Source organism: Ursus americanus, chromosome 6 (genome assembly GCF_024610735.1).
Source record: "Ursus americanus isolate L20-20 chromosome 6, mUrsAme1.1.p, whole genome shotgun sequence".
Classification (NCBI taxonomy): Eukaryota; Metazoa; Chordata; class Mammalia; order Carnivora; family Ursidae; genus Ursus; species Ursus americanus.
In genome coordinates, this window is record NC_142132.1 from 35255879 (window position 1) to 35274170 (window position 18292).

An 18292-nucleotide genomic window follows, 5' to 3' on the forward strand; every position below is an offset into this window, starting at 1 on the left:
CTTCAAGGGTTTCCTTATGTACTGTTTGTGTGTGCGTGCGTGTGTATGTTTTAATTTTCTTAAAAATTTTTCCACAACTTAAAACTCAGATAATTTTAGATAATTCCCAAACAGCAAAGTCTACTCTGCATTTCCGTTCCTTGCTCTCTCTTTCCCCTCTTCCTCCCTTGCTCCCTTCTTTTCTTCTCTCCCCTCCTCTTCAGTTCTAATTCTTGTGTTCTCTTGAGAACCGCCCTCTTTCTCATCCTTCATTCTGTTTGGGAGCCAAAACTTAATCCTAGTTCTGCCTGATAAACCTAGGGACAGTGCTTGTAGGTCAGCTTGATTGAGGAAAGGGACCTAGAGGTTGTAAAATGAACCCATTCCACTAACACCTGAATCCTTGGAAAGAATCAGGAGCCCTTTCTGCATTACCAGGAGTCATCCCCCCACCCTGTTCAACCCAACAGGATTTCCCCAAGTGCCTGCCTTCAAGATTTTTGTCTCTTTTATTCACCGCAATATCCCCAACTTTTAAAACACCACCTGGCATACAGAAGAAACTCAATTAATATTTGTTGAAGGAATGAATAAGTATTCTCGATGAATAAGCAAATATCGCTGATTCCTTTTTACTGATATTTCAATTTTGCCTTGTTGTAAGTGATGCTAATTTTCATGGTGAGAGTATGATTTTTCTGACTTTTGTGGGATAATTTAAGCAAAACACGTGAGGCTATTTCTAGCACATGATAATTATTTTTAAAGTTCCAACCTACCAACTAAGAGACTTTCAGAAAATAACCTGTTGGTAATTTGAGGGCTCTCCACCTTTCCTTTTCCTGTGTTAAGAATGTCTCTTTTATATACATCCATGAAATAAAAAACCAACAAAATGACTAGCTTTTACCTGTCTTGGCTTCTTACGGGCTCTTTGCATTCTCCCCAGAATAGAAGCTAGGACCGTTAAATACACAGAGAAGAAAAGGAAAGCTGAGAACCATTAAACATTTAGCAAAAACATCTTGCTGTGTATGTTTTCTGTTTGCTGAATCTCTTTTGCATTGGAAATCCTTGATGACAGAGACGGAGAAATATTTATTCTCTATATAGAACTAAGCACAGAAAAAACGTTGGCTTTACCTCCTATTTTTCAGAATTGTGCCCCTTTTTTGTGATCCTTCTCAGGAGAGGAGAGATGAGGTAGGCTGTTTTTATTTTATAGATTGTTTTTCGGACATTACTCTTGTGTGAGAATTTTCTGGGCTTAAAAAAAAATGATTACTTGCTACTTTCCATTCCAAAGCCCTAGGATTTCCTTAATATCTCACAAATCTCTGTGATCTTAAAGAAATGCTCTCACCATCGTGCAAAGGGGAAGTTAAAATGAATTAAAAGCCTGCCTGAATTAAGACAACCCAGGAGATCAGTGGGTGCATAATATCAGAGCGTGGTAGACCTTGGTTAATTTGCGAGGATGTGTCACAACATCCCACGTCAGGCTTGACATTTTGTTCCTGGCTGATTTCGGTGGCAGTGGTTGTGGGGGGAGGATGGATGTTTAATCTTTGGTTCACTGACTGCATGGAATAGGAGAGGCTGTGAGGTTCGAGAAGAGCATGGCCTGGCATTACAGACAGAGGTCTGCTAGGCTGAACACTGGCAGCCCGTCTAGCTAAGTGTATGACCTGGACGGAAGTAGGTAACATCCCAGAGCCTTAGTTTACCTCTCTGTAAAATGGGCATTATGATGCCTCCCTGGAAAGGCTGCCCTGAGGAATGGAGCTGCCGGGTAGGAAGCCTGGCACCTGGCTGGTGTGGCCTCTGGTTGCTCAGGTGTGATCACAGAGTCACGCATCCGCTTTCCATTTCTCCCCCAGGTACCTTGGGATCACGAGGCCGCTCACGTACCCTGTGAGGCAGAATGGGAAGTGCATGGCGAAAATGATTCTCTCCGTCTGGCTGCTTTCGGCCTCCATCACGTTACCGCCGCTCTTCGGCTGGGCCCAGAACGTGAACGACGACAAGGTGTGCTTGATCAGCCAGGATTTCGGCTACACCATCTACTCCACGGCGGTGGCGTTCTACATCCCCATGTCCGTCATGCTGTTCATGTACTACCAGATTTACAAGGCCGCCAGGAAGAGCGCCGCCAAGCACAAGTTCCCCGGCTTCCCCCGGCCCGAGGAGCCAGACGGCATCAGCTCCCTGAACGGCATGGTGAAGCTCCAGAAGGAGGTGGAGGAGTGTGCCAACCTTTCGAGACTCCTCAAGCACGAAAGGAAAAACATCTCCATCTTTAAGCGGGAGCAGAAAGCAGCCACCACCTTGGGGATCATCGTCGGGGCCTTCACCGTGTGCTGGCTGCCCTTTTTCCTCCTCTCGACGGCCAGACCCTTCATCTGCGGCACGGCCTGCAGCTGCATCCCGCTGTGGGTGGAGAGGACATTTCTGTGGCTGGGCTATGCCAACTCTCTCATTAACCCTTTTATATATGCCTTCTTCAACCGGGACCTGAGGACCACCTACCGCAGCCTGCTCCAGTGTCAGTACCGGAATATCAACCGCAAGCTGTCGGCTGCAGGCATGCACGAGGCCCTGAAGCTCGCCGAGAGGCCCGAGAGACCTGAGCTTGTGCTGTAAGGTCACTTATCACTATTTTCCTTTTATCCCCCGCGCCCCTGCTATGGAACCTCTTAGAGCATATCCCAGAGGGCTTTCTGACTCCGTAGCCAGCTTATTTTCTACTAAGCAGATCAGATTCGAATTCAGGATACTCTAGACTCCGGTCCTCCAGCCCACAGAGTTCCCAAAGCCCAAGTCAGGCACTTAGAGGGCCTGGAAGACAGGACTGATGTGTTAAGGAATTGCACTTGGTATGATGGACAAGGAAGGTGACGTTTCCCACCCTTTTCCCATAAACAACATCCGAGTCGTGTCCCATAGCTCCCATTCTTGTGACACTGTTGTGTTCGTTGCAGTTAACTCTTACATACAGTCAAGCTTTCTTGATGCCCTTGTCCTTTGCTGATAAAGTCATTTGAGAAAGGGAGCAGATTCACAGGGGCTAAAAGGAAGCAACCTGGGATAAGGGAGAGCAGATAGAATGGGGACATGCCAGGATGAGGCAAGTCCTGAAGCTGCAGAGCTTTGAGGAAGCGCCGTTCACCGTTGGAGGAGAGAACCTGTGGTGGCTGAGTCTTTCTGGGAGGCCCCTGCCTTTCCCTGAAGCAATTGCGGGAGGTGCAGGCATCTGAGGGCCAGTGGTGAGAAGGAATGGGGGTTTCACATGCAACCCACTTGCTAGTGAGTTTGGCATGGTAAAGAAGGAAGGAGACAACAGGGTATTTAGGGTTGTCAGCACATCGCCCCTCGATTTTCCTTTAAATCTGAGGCAGAGGCAACATCCTCCGGTTTGACAGCTGTTTGAGGGCAAAGAAACTGGAACGAGAAGATGGAAGGTGCTGTTGAGAGAGCAGTGTAAGAGGAGGAGGCATTCTTCTTCAGTGGACCCGGTGGGAGGGAGCAGCCAGAAAACCATGGACTGCCCGTCAGCCATCTTGTCTGGACCCTTCAGTTGACAGAAGAGGTAATAGACCTGGGGACTAAGGCAGCCCCCCAGTCCCAGTGAGCTAGTGCACCCCTAGGTCTAGATCCCACCTCATCTGAATCTTACTTCTGTAAATTCTTCGTATATTAGATTCCTTTATGTGTAACAACCATGTCAAAGGACACCTTCCTGCTCCTAGCTGTCCCAGAAGAACAGCCCTGCTCCGGGAGTACACTGAAGTGTCCTCACGGATCACAGTAGACTTCAGAGGCTCCAAAATTCTGTTCTCTAACTTCACCAACATAGCATCCAAGGATATTTGCCTCCGGGTCTTTAGCTAAGTATGGAGGCTTAGGTATTGTTTTCCTGTTAGTCTAAGACAGGGGTCAGCAAACTTCTACTCTGAAGGGCCAGATAGTAAGTGTGTCATGCTTTGCTAGCCATAGGTCTCTTGAAACTACTCGTCTCTGCCTTTGCAGTGAAAAGGCAGTCATAGACACAAGTAAGCAAATGAAATGGTCATGTACCAATAAAACTTTATTTACAAACAGGCTGCCTGTTGAATTTGGCCCAGAGGTCATAGTTTGCTGTCCCGTAGTCTAAGAAATGACTGTCCTCTCATTACATTTCACTCTATTTGATTTATAATTATTTATTTTATATATAATTATAGAATATGAAAATCATTTGGAATGATTGGCCTAAACCTCCATTAACTTCAGGAAATTTCCAGTAAGAGAGTTGCAATAACTGCTGTTTTGAAAAATTGATACCAGGCAGATTTTTAGTCACTTTCTGTGTGGGAAGACTCCTTTTGAAATTCTTGCTTATAACTGTGCCATGCATTGAAAGGATGCAGAAAATACATGATGTCTTTCCTGTCCTCATCTATTTCTGTTGGGCAGTCTGAACATAAACACACACAACACACACATATCCACACTCTTTTCATAATGAGAGCAAAGGAAAGGTGGAAACAGGAAAAGCTATAGGATTCAAACCAGAGGAAAATAATTCCGAGCTTACCCTAACCCTGATCGGGGAAGATCTTGGAGGATATGGGCTCCAGGACGTCTCTGAAAGTAGTCAAGTGTTCACAGCTAATGGAGAGTAGAAACAGCATTCATGTAAAGGTACCAGTGTGGGGCCTCCTGCAAAGGACAGTTGGGCTGGCGCTAAGTTCTGGTGTGAGCAAGATTTGGAGATCAAATTGTGAAGGCTCTCCCATTCCAGCCCCAGGAATTTGGGATTTTAGTGTAGACAAGTGGTTCTCAACCAAAGTTGGTTTTGCCCCCAGGGGACATTTGACAGTGTTTAGAGACATCTTTGGTTGTCACAGTTGGTGGAGGGGAGGACCTATTGTCGTCTAGTGGGACACAGCTCAACATCCCATAATGCAGAGGCAGCCCCCCACAACAAAGAATTACCCCATCCAAATTCTGTAATGCTGAAGTTGCAAACTCTAGTGTGGACAGAAGGGAGCCATTGACTGAATCTCTGCAAGTAGGAGAACAGGAATCATCCGAGCGACGAAGACGGATCCAAGGGTTCCAGGTGAGATGCCTCAGGGGCAGAGGCTGGAAGTAAAGTCTCTTCAGAGGCTGGTTTTCTCCAGAAACATTGGAGACCTACTTACGTACAAGGCATGTCAGGGGGCGGAAAGATGAACAGCTGACAGTCCTTGCTTCTGGAAGCTCACAGTCCAGTGTGCTGGGGTGGGGGAAGCTGTGGCGGTCATGGTTAGTGAAAGACTAGTAATCTGAATATCCCATGCTTGCATTCCAGTACGTACCAACTGGATAAGACAAATAACTCCTAACTCTACTGGAGTCTCTGGAAGAATGACTGGTGTCCAACCCGTAGCTCACAGCAAACCTTCTCAGGATCCTTTGTCCCCCTGACCTGTCTCTCCAGTGCCTACACTTCTTGGCCAGCCTACAGACTCGAGGTTCCTCCCTCCAGTGTCTCCAGCCCTTTCCTCCTTTCTTGCGGTTTGGGTTCTAATCTCATTCGCTTATGCCCCTAACTCTGCCTTCTTGGCTCTGTTTTTGCCTCCTACAAAATAGTTTTCTTGATTTTCTGTGTAAATGCTCTACTAGACTGTGTATTGCTACTTCCAGATATCTACCCATTTCTTCCCATTTTCTTGATCAGCAGAGTGAGAGACTCAGGAGTCGAACAGGCACTTGGGTAGGCAGTGGATAGAGAGAAAAGGCTGAGCATGCTTCCCTGGTAATTTTAATTCAGTTCTAATTTACAACCTCTTTTACCTTTTCACAAGTACCGGATCTGGTAATACAAAACCAAGTGTGATAATGTGATACAAGCAGGGATTCTTGTGCTTTTCTTTTTAATTTGACAACCTCATTTGTGGAGTTGCTTTTGATTGCCGTAAATTGTTTTTAAGTGTCACATTGTGATGGTTTTTGTTCCTTGACACCGTCATCGTGAACAATATAGAAAAACAGTTTTGGGGGCACCTGGGTGGCTCGGCTGGTAAGGCGTCTGCCTTCGGCTCAGGTCCTGATCCCAGGGCCCTGAGATCGAGCTGCATCTCTCCCTCTGCCCCTCTCCCCGCTCGTTCTCTCTCTCTCAAATAAATAAATAAAATCTTTTAAAAAAGAGAAAAAAGAGAAGCCGTGTTTAAAATACTTCCATATAAAAGAATTTCATGGGATTGTTTTGAGTAGCCCTCCCTTCGCCTCTCCCTTCTTCTCCTTGGTGATCATACTGCCTTTCTCTTCAAAAAGCCTCTTATCATCCCGGTCGATTGCAGTGCTGAGTTGTAGCTGAGTGACCTTGGGTCCCTTTTATGAGTTCTGTCAATCCGCTGCTTCAGGCTTTGTGCTGAAGCTTTGGAGTTCAGGGTGATTCTACCTTTTCTTTATGGAAACCAATGGTCAAAAAAAAAAAAAAAATTAAAAGGAAATGGGTCCTAGTGGAAACTGGGAGGAAGCCCCAAGGCCCTGAAGCTCAAAAAAAAAAAAAAAAAAAAATTAAAAGGAAATGGGTCCTAGTGGAAACAGGGAGGAAGCCCCAAGGCCCTGAAGCTCTCGGTGTCTGTGCTGGGATGTTGCCTTAAAGGCAGAAACAACACGTTTGCTATTTTATGGATTTCCCCCCCCCCAAGGTAATATTTTCCTCATCATTAACTAGCTGTAATTCAACTCTTTGTTTTTATTTAATCATCAATTAGTCATAATCACAGTTTGTTTGCTTTGCCATTGTCTAAATTCTAACTTTGCAAATCTCTTTAAATAGGAAAGGCAGGCAGTTGGCCTCTTTTGCTTTTTCAAACATTTTATTTGTTTGTTTTTCTGAGTAAATACACATACCACCAAATAAAATCAAGCAATACAGGGGTGCCTGGGTGGCTCAGTTAAGCGTCTGCCTTTGGCTGGGGTCCTGATCCCAGGGTCCTGGGATCTAGCCCTGTGTTGGGCTCCCTGCTCAGCAGGGAGTCTGCTTCTCCCTCTTCCTCTTCCCCTCCCCCAACAGGTGCTCACACTTTCTCTCTCTCTCAAATAAATAAATACAATCTTTAAAAATCAAGCAGTATGGATAGGTATATAAGAAAAATAAGCCTTGGAGGAATGTCTTAGGAAAAAACTATCCATGGTGGACATCAGGAAGGAGGTGATATTTGGAGTGGGCCTTGAATGAAGAGCAAGAATTTAACAAGAAGGGACGGCAGGGGTGGATGTGGAGTTGGGCCTCCTTAATGCAGGTGGGACAGCATGGACAGAGGGGCTCAGATGTGGTTGGAGGGAGACGAGGAACCCAGGGCAGGTCTTCAGCAGTACCTGGACGCTGGGTCGGTTAGAGTCAGCGTGGAGGGCCAGGTAGGCAGTGTGGGTTGGGGGTAGAGATGAAGCCATTTGAGCCAGAGTGAGACCAGGACAGCTGTGTAGACGGGTTCACAATAGGATAAGGGAGATGGGTTAAGAGACCAATATGAAGATGAGGTCTCCTGCCATGAGGCCCCACACAAGGAGGATGGCGTTGAGACCAGGAAAGAGGCCGAGGATGTCTGAACGTTCAGTAGTTTACTCGCAGGTGGGTGGTGAGTGTGGGGGGCCGTGGAGATGGTGCTGCCCCTTGAGGCCTGGAAGAGTTCCGTCCATTTCATGATCCAATGTGAGCAAAGCGGCACTGAGCTGTGGAGAAGTGCAGTCTCTCTGTGCTGAGACACGTGAAGGCCCCAGGGTAAGAGTAGGTGGGAAGCATCACTGGGGACACAGCTGTTTCCACTGCCCACTCCCACAAACCCAGGATCCTGGAGTTGTGGGTTTGGGCTGGCATGGCGCTTCTCTTTAGGCACCATCCTGTGAGGTGACGGACAAAGCAAGAGATAGTGTCTTGTGGAGAAACTGATCCTGTCACTGGGAAAACCCCTCTATCCAGTCTTGAGAGCCAAGTGAGAATTGGACTGTTGTTGGGATGGGGAGGCAAAGCCTGGGGGTGAGGTGCCAGGCCCTGGAACGTCAACAGACCTAGGTCTCAAGCTCGCAGATAGTGTTTGGTAAGTTGAGTCCTATGAAGGTGGAGAGTTAGGGGACTATGGATCTGGAGGGAATGTGGCTCTACACCAAGGAGAAAGAGACTTTCCCTCAATTATTGGCCAAGACTACTCCGTGACTCATGCCACTTCTGTGAATCTGGGAGGAAGGAAGTGAGGGAGATGGGGTTTTCTGGTCTTTGCACACATGTGTTTCTATGATGCACCCTTCTAGGCTTGAAGGGAGGAACACTTCTCATAAGTGGTCATTGTTATTCTTTTCACGTGGGGCAAGTGCAGTGGGATTTTGCAAGGATTTTTGAGAGTGGAGCCATTTTGGCTACAGCTGTATTATAAAAGTGAATTTCTAAATGGGTTATCTGGGGCTGATCTGCAAATATATTAAAGCCCTGGCAACTTAGAGACATTATAAAATTTATGAAAAGAGACTCAGCATACTTTCTTTCCTTTTTGAGAAGCTCACATAACCCCTTAGAAGCCACAAATGATTCAAATGACTGAATGCTGTAAAAATTAAATCCATCCACCACAAAATGAAAACTCACATTTGTGGTTCTGCTAAATCATTTTCTTGCCTTCTCTCTCTCTCTCTCTCTCTCTCCCTTTATAGACAAAACTCTGACTACTGTAGAAAAAAAAGTCATGATTCATGATCAAAAGTGGAATAATGGAAACGAAATCACCAAGGCAAGACAGAGGCGGAAACAGAACTCAACCATTTGCTGAGGCCGTGGAATGGAGTGCGGCTTGTCCTTTCCTGGGGTAGAGGAGACGTGACAAGCAGGGTGCTGTGTTGTACAAAGCATGTTGTGAGGGAGATGGTGACCTCTCGTCTTTTTCTGTGGATCAGTGCTGTTGTGTGCAAGGAGAAGAGTTTTCCGTGTCAGACAGATCAGCTCAGCAGTAAGCACGCAAACAGAACTGAGTCCCAGAAAGGAAACCGTTTCTGGTGCTTTGCGTACGTCCAAGCCCCTACAAATGGAAGAAAGTTCCAATGCACACTCCCCATGCTTCCAAGTCTAGGCATTGTGGTGAATATTCAGGAATCACTCACGAGACAGAATGTATTTTGTGGCAGGACAGAAGGGTGTTTTTCCAAGCAAACTGTGGTAAGCGTAGTGTTGAATGTGTTGCATGTCCGTGTTAGAAAACAGAATCCCGTCATCAGCTAATACAAATGATGTCCCAGAGCAGTGTCTGGTTACAGCTTCTGTCAAATAGTTTTGCTTTTTTGCAGGGTCCCTGTGACTTCCCCACCAACGTACCTTTCTTTGTGAACTCGTGTTTTGTTTTCGTATAACTCAGGAACAGATCTCAGGATGGAGAGACTCATAAAACCTGAATAAAGCTTTTTCTTGCACTCACACTTCTTCTGAAGGGTCCTGAGAGATGAGGGGGATTCCTTCAGTGAGGCTTTGTACCTGGATGCAGAGCGGGCACTCCGGAACCGTGCTGGGTACCAGCGTGGTGGTGGGCACGGAGCCTGTGGCTGTCGTGTCCACACGGATGCGCTGGGCTCCCGGGCTGGGCAGTACCCGGGTGTCTTTGGGGAGGAAGTGCGGGAGTAAGAGGGTTTCCATGGAGGTTGTGATGCTTTCAGAGACAGAGCATCTATGTGTTAACTCTTGGGCAGTGCTGTATTAAAGGGAATTGTGTGCCTCGGAGCTCACCTGGGCGGCTACAGGGAAACACTCAGAACACCATTCTCTTCCTTCGGGAGGATTTGTTTTCGTGTTCTCTGTAACCTAAATCAAATGTACGCCTGGCCAGTTCTGTTCCTCTTCCCTCTCCCTCCCCAAAGTGGTAGACATTAGGGCAGGTAAGGAAGCAGAAAAGGTCCCTTTGCAGATTGTTTGTTTGTTTTTTTAATGTACAAGTAATATGTAATGAGACAGGAAGATGGTGGATCAGAAGAGTACCTCCAAGGGGAGAAAGTGAACGCAAAGCTTCGTTTGATAAAAGAGAACTGACAGAGAAAATTATTTTCCTACAAGAAATGTAGCTGTTCTCTTCCAGGAGAATGTGGAATTCCAACGCGGATTATGGATTTCTTCTGCTTTCACTGACCTTGCATCTCACCAGACACAAGGAAGGGTCTGGAGGGGAGGTGGGCACTGTCCTTTCAGACAAAGCTTGTATAAATTCCTGAACCATGGATTTGCTAAAGTGACTGTATATACTTATATTCATAATTTAAATGATTAATTCTGGTCAGATAAATGTTGTTAAATTTGAAAATGTTTTATTATATTACATCAAATAAAGTTTATTTGTAGCTGTAATAAAGCAACTTAAGTAATGATTTTTAATTGAAGGTCTGCTGTCATGAATATTGCTCTGCGTAGAATAGCAGAAGGCCAAGTTTTGTTATGTTTTCCTAAAATCCTAAAAGGTAGTTAAGACCATCTCAAATTCACTGCACTTCACTCTGAGGATTTATCCAGTTTGTAACTTTTTTTAAATTTTTTTTTTTAAGAATGACTGTTCATTCCTTCACTTAATTAGTGGGCATTTACTGGGCTTCTGCCACATTCAGCACTGTGGACATGGAGGGAACAAAGATGGGTAAAGCAAGTCCTTACTTTGGAGAAGCATGGCATTGGAGAGAAGGCGGACATTTCTCAGATGGTCACCCTGTCTTTTAGTGAATGGGTTTGTTTCATTTTTTTATCACGACCTTGGTTATTCACATTGGCTCTTTATCATGCCTAACACAAGTGCCTGGTTGTTGAACGCTGCTTTCTTCTGCTGCAGGGGCTGGACAGTGGGTGCCCGGCTTTACGAGCATGGCAGCTGAATGGAAGGAGAAAGTAGAAACTGAGAGAGAATGAGAGAACTCTCAAGCACTTTATACTACTTCACGCATGACAGAATTTGTGCCAAAGGTACAGCTTTTGTTTTAACCCAGAATTGGGGAAATCACTGAAAGAAACTCTTCACACATATTTTATGACTGTTCAGCAAGAATGGCTGTGATGATGATTAATCTCTCTTCTCACTCAGGGGTGTCAGCTGTCAGCCTGCAAGGCTGGGTGTTGGGAAATGGTGCTTAGGGAAGAGTACTTGTAAGCTGTCATTTAATGACGGTTCCCTTAGTGTTTGGTTTTACTGTGTAAATATTAAGCAGGGGCACTCATGGAGTTCCTAAGTTTTCTGGAAACGGTTTCATCATTCTTAAAGCCTTTGCCACAGTGTCATGTGCTTGAGATGCTTGTATACGTTTTCAATGATCATCTTTTCATGCGGTTTTATTAGATTCATTGATTATATAGGCATAATATCAATGATATGAGTAGAAGATGCAGACAATTTTTCAGATCTTTTATGCTAATATGATTATTGCCTGGATTGCCCTCTGGAGGTGGCAGGCATTTTCCTTGCAGCGTTTTGACTCTCACCTGAGTCCTCCATTTAAGAGATGGAAATGTTTACAAGATCCTGCATTTTTTCAACAGTCTATGTTTCCCATCTCAGGACCTTCACACATTCTTTCCACCCTCTGTCTGGATTATTCTTCATTTTTTCAATTATATATTTAATGTACATGTCCATCATAGTTTAGTAATTCTTCAGGGGCGGAGGCCGTGTCTTTTTCCCTCATCAATATGCCCAGCACTTTGCACTGTGCTTGCAACATATATAGGAGGCATGTAAAAAATATTTCTTAATGGGGAGGAAAGAAGGAAAAAAGGAGAGAAGGAAGGAGGGAGAGGGAAAGAGGAAGGCCAGAGTTTTCTTGGCATCCTTGTTAATTTTCAGATGAGACTCTCGAGGAGGCTTGGTATGATCAAGTGACATGTTCAGTGGGTGGGACAGAGGGGCTGGGATGAAGCGCTCCTGTGTGCGGCGTGGGGCAGGCCCTCCGAGACAGCGTGCTGCTGCTTTTGCATGAGCTTCTCATATCGAAAGAGCAACCTTTTCTTAATTTTCTGCTCTAGCAGAGCAGCGCCGTGTATGTGCTATGGCCCATATGTTGAAACTTGTTTATCTACGGCTAGCCAGATGGTCCCTCCCAGCACACAAAGAAGCCATGCTGAAACCTTCAAGGGGTCAGTGCGTTTAGGAAGCACAGGGAGAAACGCATGTTGTGATGTCATTCCTTCCTTAGTCCAAGCAAGGTAGATCACAAAAAGGAAAACCTGGTCAGACATTCGGTATGAAGCAGGCAGACCTTGAGAACCAACTCGAGGGATCCAATTCCCAGAGACAAAAGTTTATTTAACTGGATCTCTCTTTAAACGTGCTCTGTCTACATCTTCTCTGGAGAAGAAAAGTAATTTCTTAACTTAAAACAACTATGCTTTTTAAGCCCCTGCTGGCTAAATAAAATTTTTCTAAAAAAACGTTCCTTATGCAGCCCAAGCAACAGAGATATGATGTGATCATCAATAAAAAATGTAAAAGCAAAATTTACTATGCTAATCAGAAGCAGAAAATGAGAGAGGTTGACAGCTATCGGAAGTAGACTTGCAGATAACAATTATGTTGGGTATTTGGCATTAAAAAAATGCTGAGTGGAGGGAATTAAGACATATTGTAAGTATGGCTCTCTGAACACACATGAAATCTTAGATTCTATTCAAACTATAAAATTTATGCTCAGAGATTGTAGAACAAAAGGAAAGTAATGGACAAGAACTATTCAAGAGTCTGTAAAGAAATGAAAGTCTAATGCATGGATCTTTCTTAAGAAATGCATTCGTTCTTCCACTCACTCATTTATTCCAACACATATTAATACATCAGAGACTGAACACTAGAACCTAGCGGTGAGTAAGACAGAAATGATCTCCGTTCTTGTGAAGCTAAAAATCAAGCATGGAAGCTGAATGTTACACAAACGATTCTAATCCAGTGTGATATGTGTTATGATAAGGCAAATACAAGGAGATTCAGAAAGAAGTGCGCGCTTCAAAATACTGATGTGAACATTTAAATCTCAGTGGAGGAGAGAACTGATCATCCAAAGTAGCAGATGGTAAGAAATATCTAGACTTTATCTTTGATGTATATTATGTAATATTTTTAACGGTGCCAAATTACCTTTCGTAATTACATTTGGATTGGGCTATTATTAAAATGCTCTTTATTCTTTAAATCCACAGTCTCAAGTGGGAGAGATGGCGCAGAGCAATGGCAAGACCACAGAAAGTCTGTTGGGAACATAAAAGTTTGTCACCTGTAGAAAGAAGATAGAACCGTATCCACAGAGAATCGTAGAATCTCATGGATGACCTAGAATAACCCCGTACTGTGTAGCAGGTGAGAATGTGCTAAAGTAGAGCTGTGTTTTGTCTGAATTTCTTTAAAGGAGAGTGGTGGAAAGCCATGCTATCTTTGGTGAAAAAGTTTTAAAAAAATCTATCGCTTAGCTCTGCGTTCGCAAAATATAATAAAACAAATTAGGAGAAAAGTGAGGTAAAAGTGCAAATAGAAGTTTAATTGTTTTCTTTTTCTTTTTTCTTTTTTCTTTTATTATGTTATGTTAGTCACCATACAGTACATCCTTAGTTTTTGCTGTAAAGTTCCATGACTCATTATTTGCGTGTAATACCCAGTGCTCCATGCAATACGTGCCCTCCTTAATACCCATCACCTGGGTTGCTGCGGGCTAACTCAGCCCCTCACCCCCCAATATTTTTCTTATTAGGTTCAGTAGACATAAAATTACAGTTCAGTAAATATGGTCAGAACAAAGCTAACATGGAGAAAAAAAAAATCACAAGCACTTGCCATTGTCCCCTGGGAGTGTACAGTTAGGGAAAACCAAGCAGTTCCTGGGCTGAGAAATGACTAGCACAATCATGACATGCACAGGACACCGTGTGCAGTGCTGTCCTCCAGCGTGCTGTGGTGTGCACAGTGCAGGGAGGCTGCACCAAGGGCACAGGGCAGGACCACACCCGGGTCCAGCAGAGGAGTAGCCTGAAGTCACCAATCAGAGCTGGCAAACAACCGAACTTTCCCCCTGTGTTTCTTCTCTTTAATTATCCACAATTAAATTGAATACAGAATGCTGACCTGAAGGCACTGAAGGGTATTTAATTTTTAGACTGATTATATTAACCAAACTGTGCTTAAATAGGGCAAAGAAAGGGACTAAATTTTGACAGTGTCAACAATAGTTTGAAGGTGAAAGGTTGTGATATAAGAAAGGTTAAGGTTAATATCAAATGACCATTCTGGCTTCTGTCCTAAGCACAGAGTGTTTTAAACTTCACTCTGAGTAAAAATTACCTAGGGAACTTGTTTTTTATAAGGATTTTATTTTATTTTATTTTTTTAAATAAGCTCTATGTCCAATGTAGGGCTTGGATGCCCGACCCCAACATTAAGAGTCACTCAGTTGCCTGACGGAGCCAGCCAGGTGCCCCTGGGGAGCTTGTTAAACATGAAAACTCCTGGGCCCCATTTTCAGAAATTCTGATTCATTATGTCATGGGGTGCAGCGGAGGGTGAAGAGGGCCGTTCGCCAGCCTACCAGGTGATTCTGGTACAGCTGAGTTGGGTTTCAGGTGTTGAGAATTGCTATTCCCAAACATGCTGGCAACCTGGACCATGTAGCTGATTCTGTGCAGTTACTGTGGAAAAGCATAATGAATATGAAATAATACCTAAATCATTTGTAGACAGTTCTAGTGTCTTGTCAGAGAAATACAGAAGTCGCTCACAAATTCTCTCACATAGTCTTCAGTACTCAGTTCCTGTACCAAAAATCCAGCAATTTTGTGGAAGAAAATAACCCCCAGATCACCTTAGATCATTTTCGATTGTATGTAAGGACATATGGATTTTGGTTTTAAGTGCAGACCTGGCTAGTTCTGACATTATTGAATGACTCCTGGCATTAACTGATTAATCTTGGTGCTGGCACAAGGTCAGCTGAGAATCAATGCCTCACCTTTCTGTGCCCATGCCAAGCAGCTGATCAAATGTTTGTCAACAAAGCAAAGACTAGATCTCTGAAAATATATGTTGGATATTAGCCGTTGAGAATGAGATATTGACCTTGGGCAAGGTCCATGCTTTTACTATTGTGTGTGTGTGTGTGTGTGTGTGTGTGTGTGTGTGTGTGTGTGATGGCAGTGATTAATGCAGCTCACATAGGTTGAGTGTTTCTTACTCATCAGTCATTCTGATAATCCTCACAACAGCCCTAAGAGGAGGTTGTTATCTCCATTTTATGAGGGACCTGATGCATATGGAATTCAAGGACATTAACAGGTAAGCAGCGGAACAGCCCTCTGGCTGATGTGTACTTTTTCTTACATCCCCCCTTCCATTCCACAAAATGCATCTCTGTGATACTGACTGGTTTTGTGGGTCTGGAAGTACGCGTCTGAACTCTCAAGAGTCTTCAGTCACTGAATTCCCCACAGTAGCTGTTCAAGGTTAAAGCCTGGATAATGTGAAGAAGGCAAAGGTTGTGATTCCTACTTCCTACTCCTATTCTTGGATTCCTCCACATCCGGGTACCTAGCGTCTCAGTTCGAACTCCCGGTTTGCGATTCTATTGCAGCATGCCTGCGATGGTTAATTTTATGTGTTAATTTGACTGGATCACAGTGTGCCCAGAGATTTGGCTAAACATGATTTCTGGGTGTGTCTGTGAGGGTGTTTCTGGATGAAATTAGCATTTGAATCCATAGACTGAGTAAAGCAGATCACCCTCCCCAGTGTGGGTGGGCTACGTCCAATGCCTTGAGGGTCTGAATAGAACAAAAAATTGGAGAGTGGGAGAGTTAACTCTCTGCCTGACTGGCTGAGCCGGAACATTGGTTTTCTCCTGCCCTTGGACTGGGACCACCAGCCTTCTGGTTCTCAGGCCTTTGGACTTGGACGGAACTATACCACCAGCTTTTCTGGGTCTCCAGCTTACAGACAGCACGTTGTGGGACTTCTCTGCCTCCATAATCACGTGAGCAATTCTTTATAATAAATCTCTCTCTCTCTATAAAACTCTATGTAGATTATATGCATGTATATATAACTATATATGTCAATAGAATATTGGTTTACATTTATATAAAGATATATATGGGATATATATATCAATAACCTATGTATAATATATATAAAATAACCTACTGGTTCTGTTTCTCTGAGGAGCCCTAATATGCTGCCCTAATTGCTATTGCTTCTATAACGTGTGCTTTTCCATATTCTCCTCATTAAAACTTATCTCTTCTGTGCCCCACTCTCTTACCTTTTGCTGTCTCTAAACTGTCAGCCAATTAATCAAATACACTAATCCATATTCAGGGACAATGTCCTCTTTGTACAAGGTTCCTCGTTAGATTGAGACAAGCAATCCCTTGGATCAATGTCTGAACCTGAGACAGTGTTGATAGGAATTTCAGAAAGTGTGACAAGTTGGTAGTGGCAGTAGGAGCTCACATTCTACCTGTTTGTCTCCTTCATTGTCTAGGATTCACAATCCTACAGCTGTTTAGTTACTTACGGACCCCCAGGGGCCCCAGCAGCTGAAAGCACGCTGTTATCCAGATCCATCTATGTGACTTGGGCCAGGTCTTTCTTCTGCTCACAATGGAGCCAACAACTTGCTTTTAATTTAATTTAATTTAATTTTTTTAAAGATGTTATCTTTAAGCAACATCTACACCCAACGTGGGGCTAGAATTTACAACCCGAGATTAAGAGTTGCCTGCTCCACCCACTGAGCCAGCCAGGCGCCCCAACAACTACTACCTTTTGAAAGGGAAAACAAATGAGGGTAATTAAGTAACAGCTGAGATGTGTCAGGGAGGCTTGGCCGGTTGCCCCCATCCTGGTCTCTGTGGAGACGACCACCGACCACCACCGGAAGAGAGCAATTCCAGGGGAATGCATGTTTACTGTCATCCTCATTATTCCATTAACTTCCTCATCAATGGCTCTGTACGAAATGTTAGAATATATTTTGGAAGTGGGGATAAAATTACCACCTGAAACTATTCTGGGTGCATGAATCAAAGATTACTCTTTATACTGCTTATTCTCCTGGCTCTTAGAAATTTAATTGCAGCAAGCTTTTAAATATTGGCTTTTAACTTATCTGCAAAAATAAAAAAATAAAAGATTTAGTTAATTAAATCAATTAAGGGAAAATTGGGCCTTGTTCCCATTCATCCATTTGGATCATGCAAAGCACAGATTTTTTGGATGGAAACCATCCCTTAGATATTAAATATTATAACATAAATTTTAGTGCGGCACCCTAATAGTTTATGGCCATACTGTGTAATTTAGACTGAGATAGAATGCCTTCACTTCCATCTTACTACACAAAAATAAAAAGAACACCCATTTATGTAATTTATCTACCACTGGTGAGGACAAATGAGAAAAAGACTTATGTTTTCGTGGAAAGAATTCATAACCAGAGTTTCAGAATGATCTTATTAGATAAGTCTCAGCTTCTGAAAAAATAAAGCAGACCTTTTAATTTTGATATTTCAAAAAAGTGGAAAATAATGAAGTGTAATAAACACCCATTCGTCTGTTGTGTTGTCATTTTGTCATATTTTCAAATCCTTAATAATAAAAAAATTTAATAGACAATTAAGGACCCCTTTGTACCCTTTATTCGAGGTATATGAGCTTGGACAAGTTCCCTAATCTCTGTGTTTTAGTGCATCAGTCACTTCCTCTATAAAATGGGGATCATCCTATCCAGTACCTTCTGGGGTTGTTAAAAGGAGTAAATGAGTAACGGTGTAAAGAACGGAGAGCGGAGCCTGACCCGCCCCTGCCCGAGTGCCCTCCTCTGCCATGGCTCTCACGCCTCCCTCTCCATCCCAGTCTTCCGCCATAGGCAGGCACTTTCCTCAAGTTACTCTACATCCTTCTACTCAGGGCTTCTCTGCTTTTAATACCGATGGTTGTATTTTTTAAAAATTTCCCTGTGTACATTTTACGTGTTTACCATACTGTGGCTGCCATCCTTCTTCAACCTGCTTTTTTCTCAGTGCCAGGTTTTTGAGATCTCTTCATTTTGGGAGTTAGAGATCAGGCTTGTCTATTTTAATTGCACTATAGTACTTGGTTAGCTGAATCTTCAGTGACTCATTCCTCCATTTTTGCTCTTACGGGCATTTAGTTTAGGTCTAGATTTTTGTAACTGTAAAAACTGCTGTTGTGAGCATTTATGGGTGTGCCACCCTACGTATGTTAGGGACTGTTTCTGCTATATGGGGCTTCCCAGCCCTTTTCACTTGGGTCCCTCTGCCAGATGCCACTGTGCC

At 43.8% G+C, this 18292-nt stretch overlaps 1 protein-coding gene across 2 annotated transcripts in view; it reads left to right on the forward strand.

The window, feature by feature from the left end:
• HTR7 (5-hydroxytryptamine receptor 7) overlaps nt 1-10357 on the forward strand; it is a 76493-nt gene extending 66136 nt beyond the window's left edge. The window contains exons 2-3 of one of the 2 annotated variants that reach the window (XM_045810054.2): nt 1860-2623; nt 8659-10357. In XM_045810054.2, the coding sequence (XP_045666010.1) occupies nt 1860-2622 (763 nt within the window). In that variant the 3' untranslated portion in view covers nt 2623; nt 8659-10357. The remainder of the gene's footprint in view (nt 1-1859; nt 2624-8658) is intronic. The other variant, XM_045810053.2, reaches the window with a different exon arrangement.
• The last annotated feature ends 7935 nt before the right edge of the window (nt 10358-18292 follow it).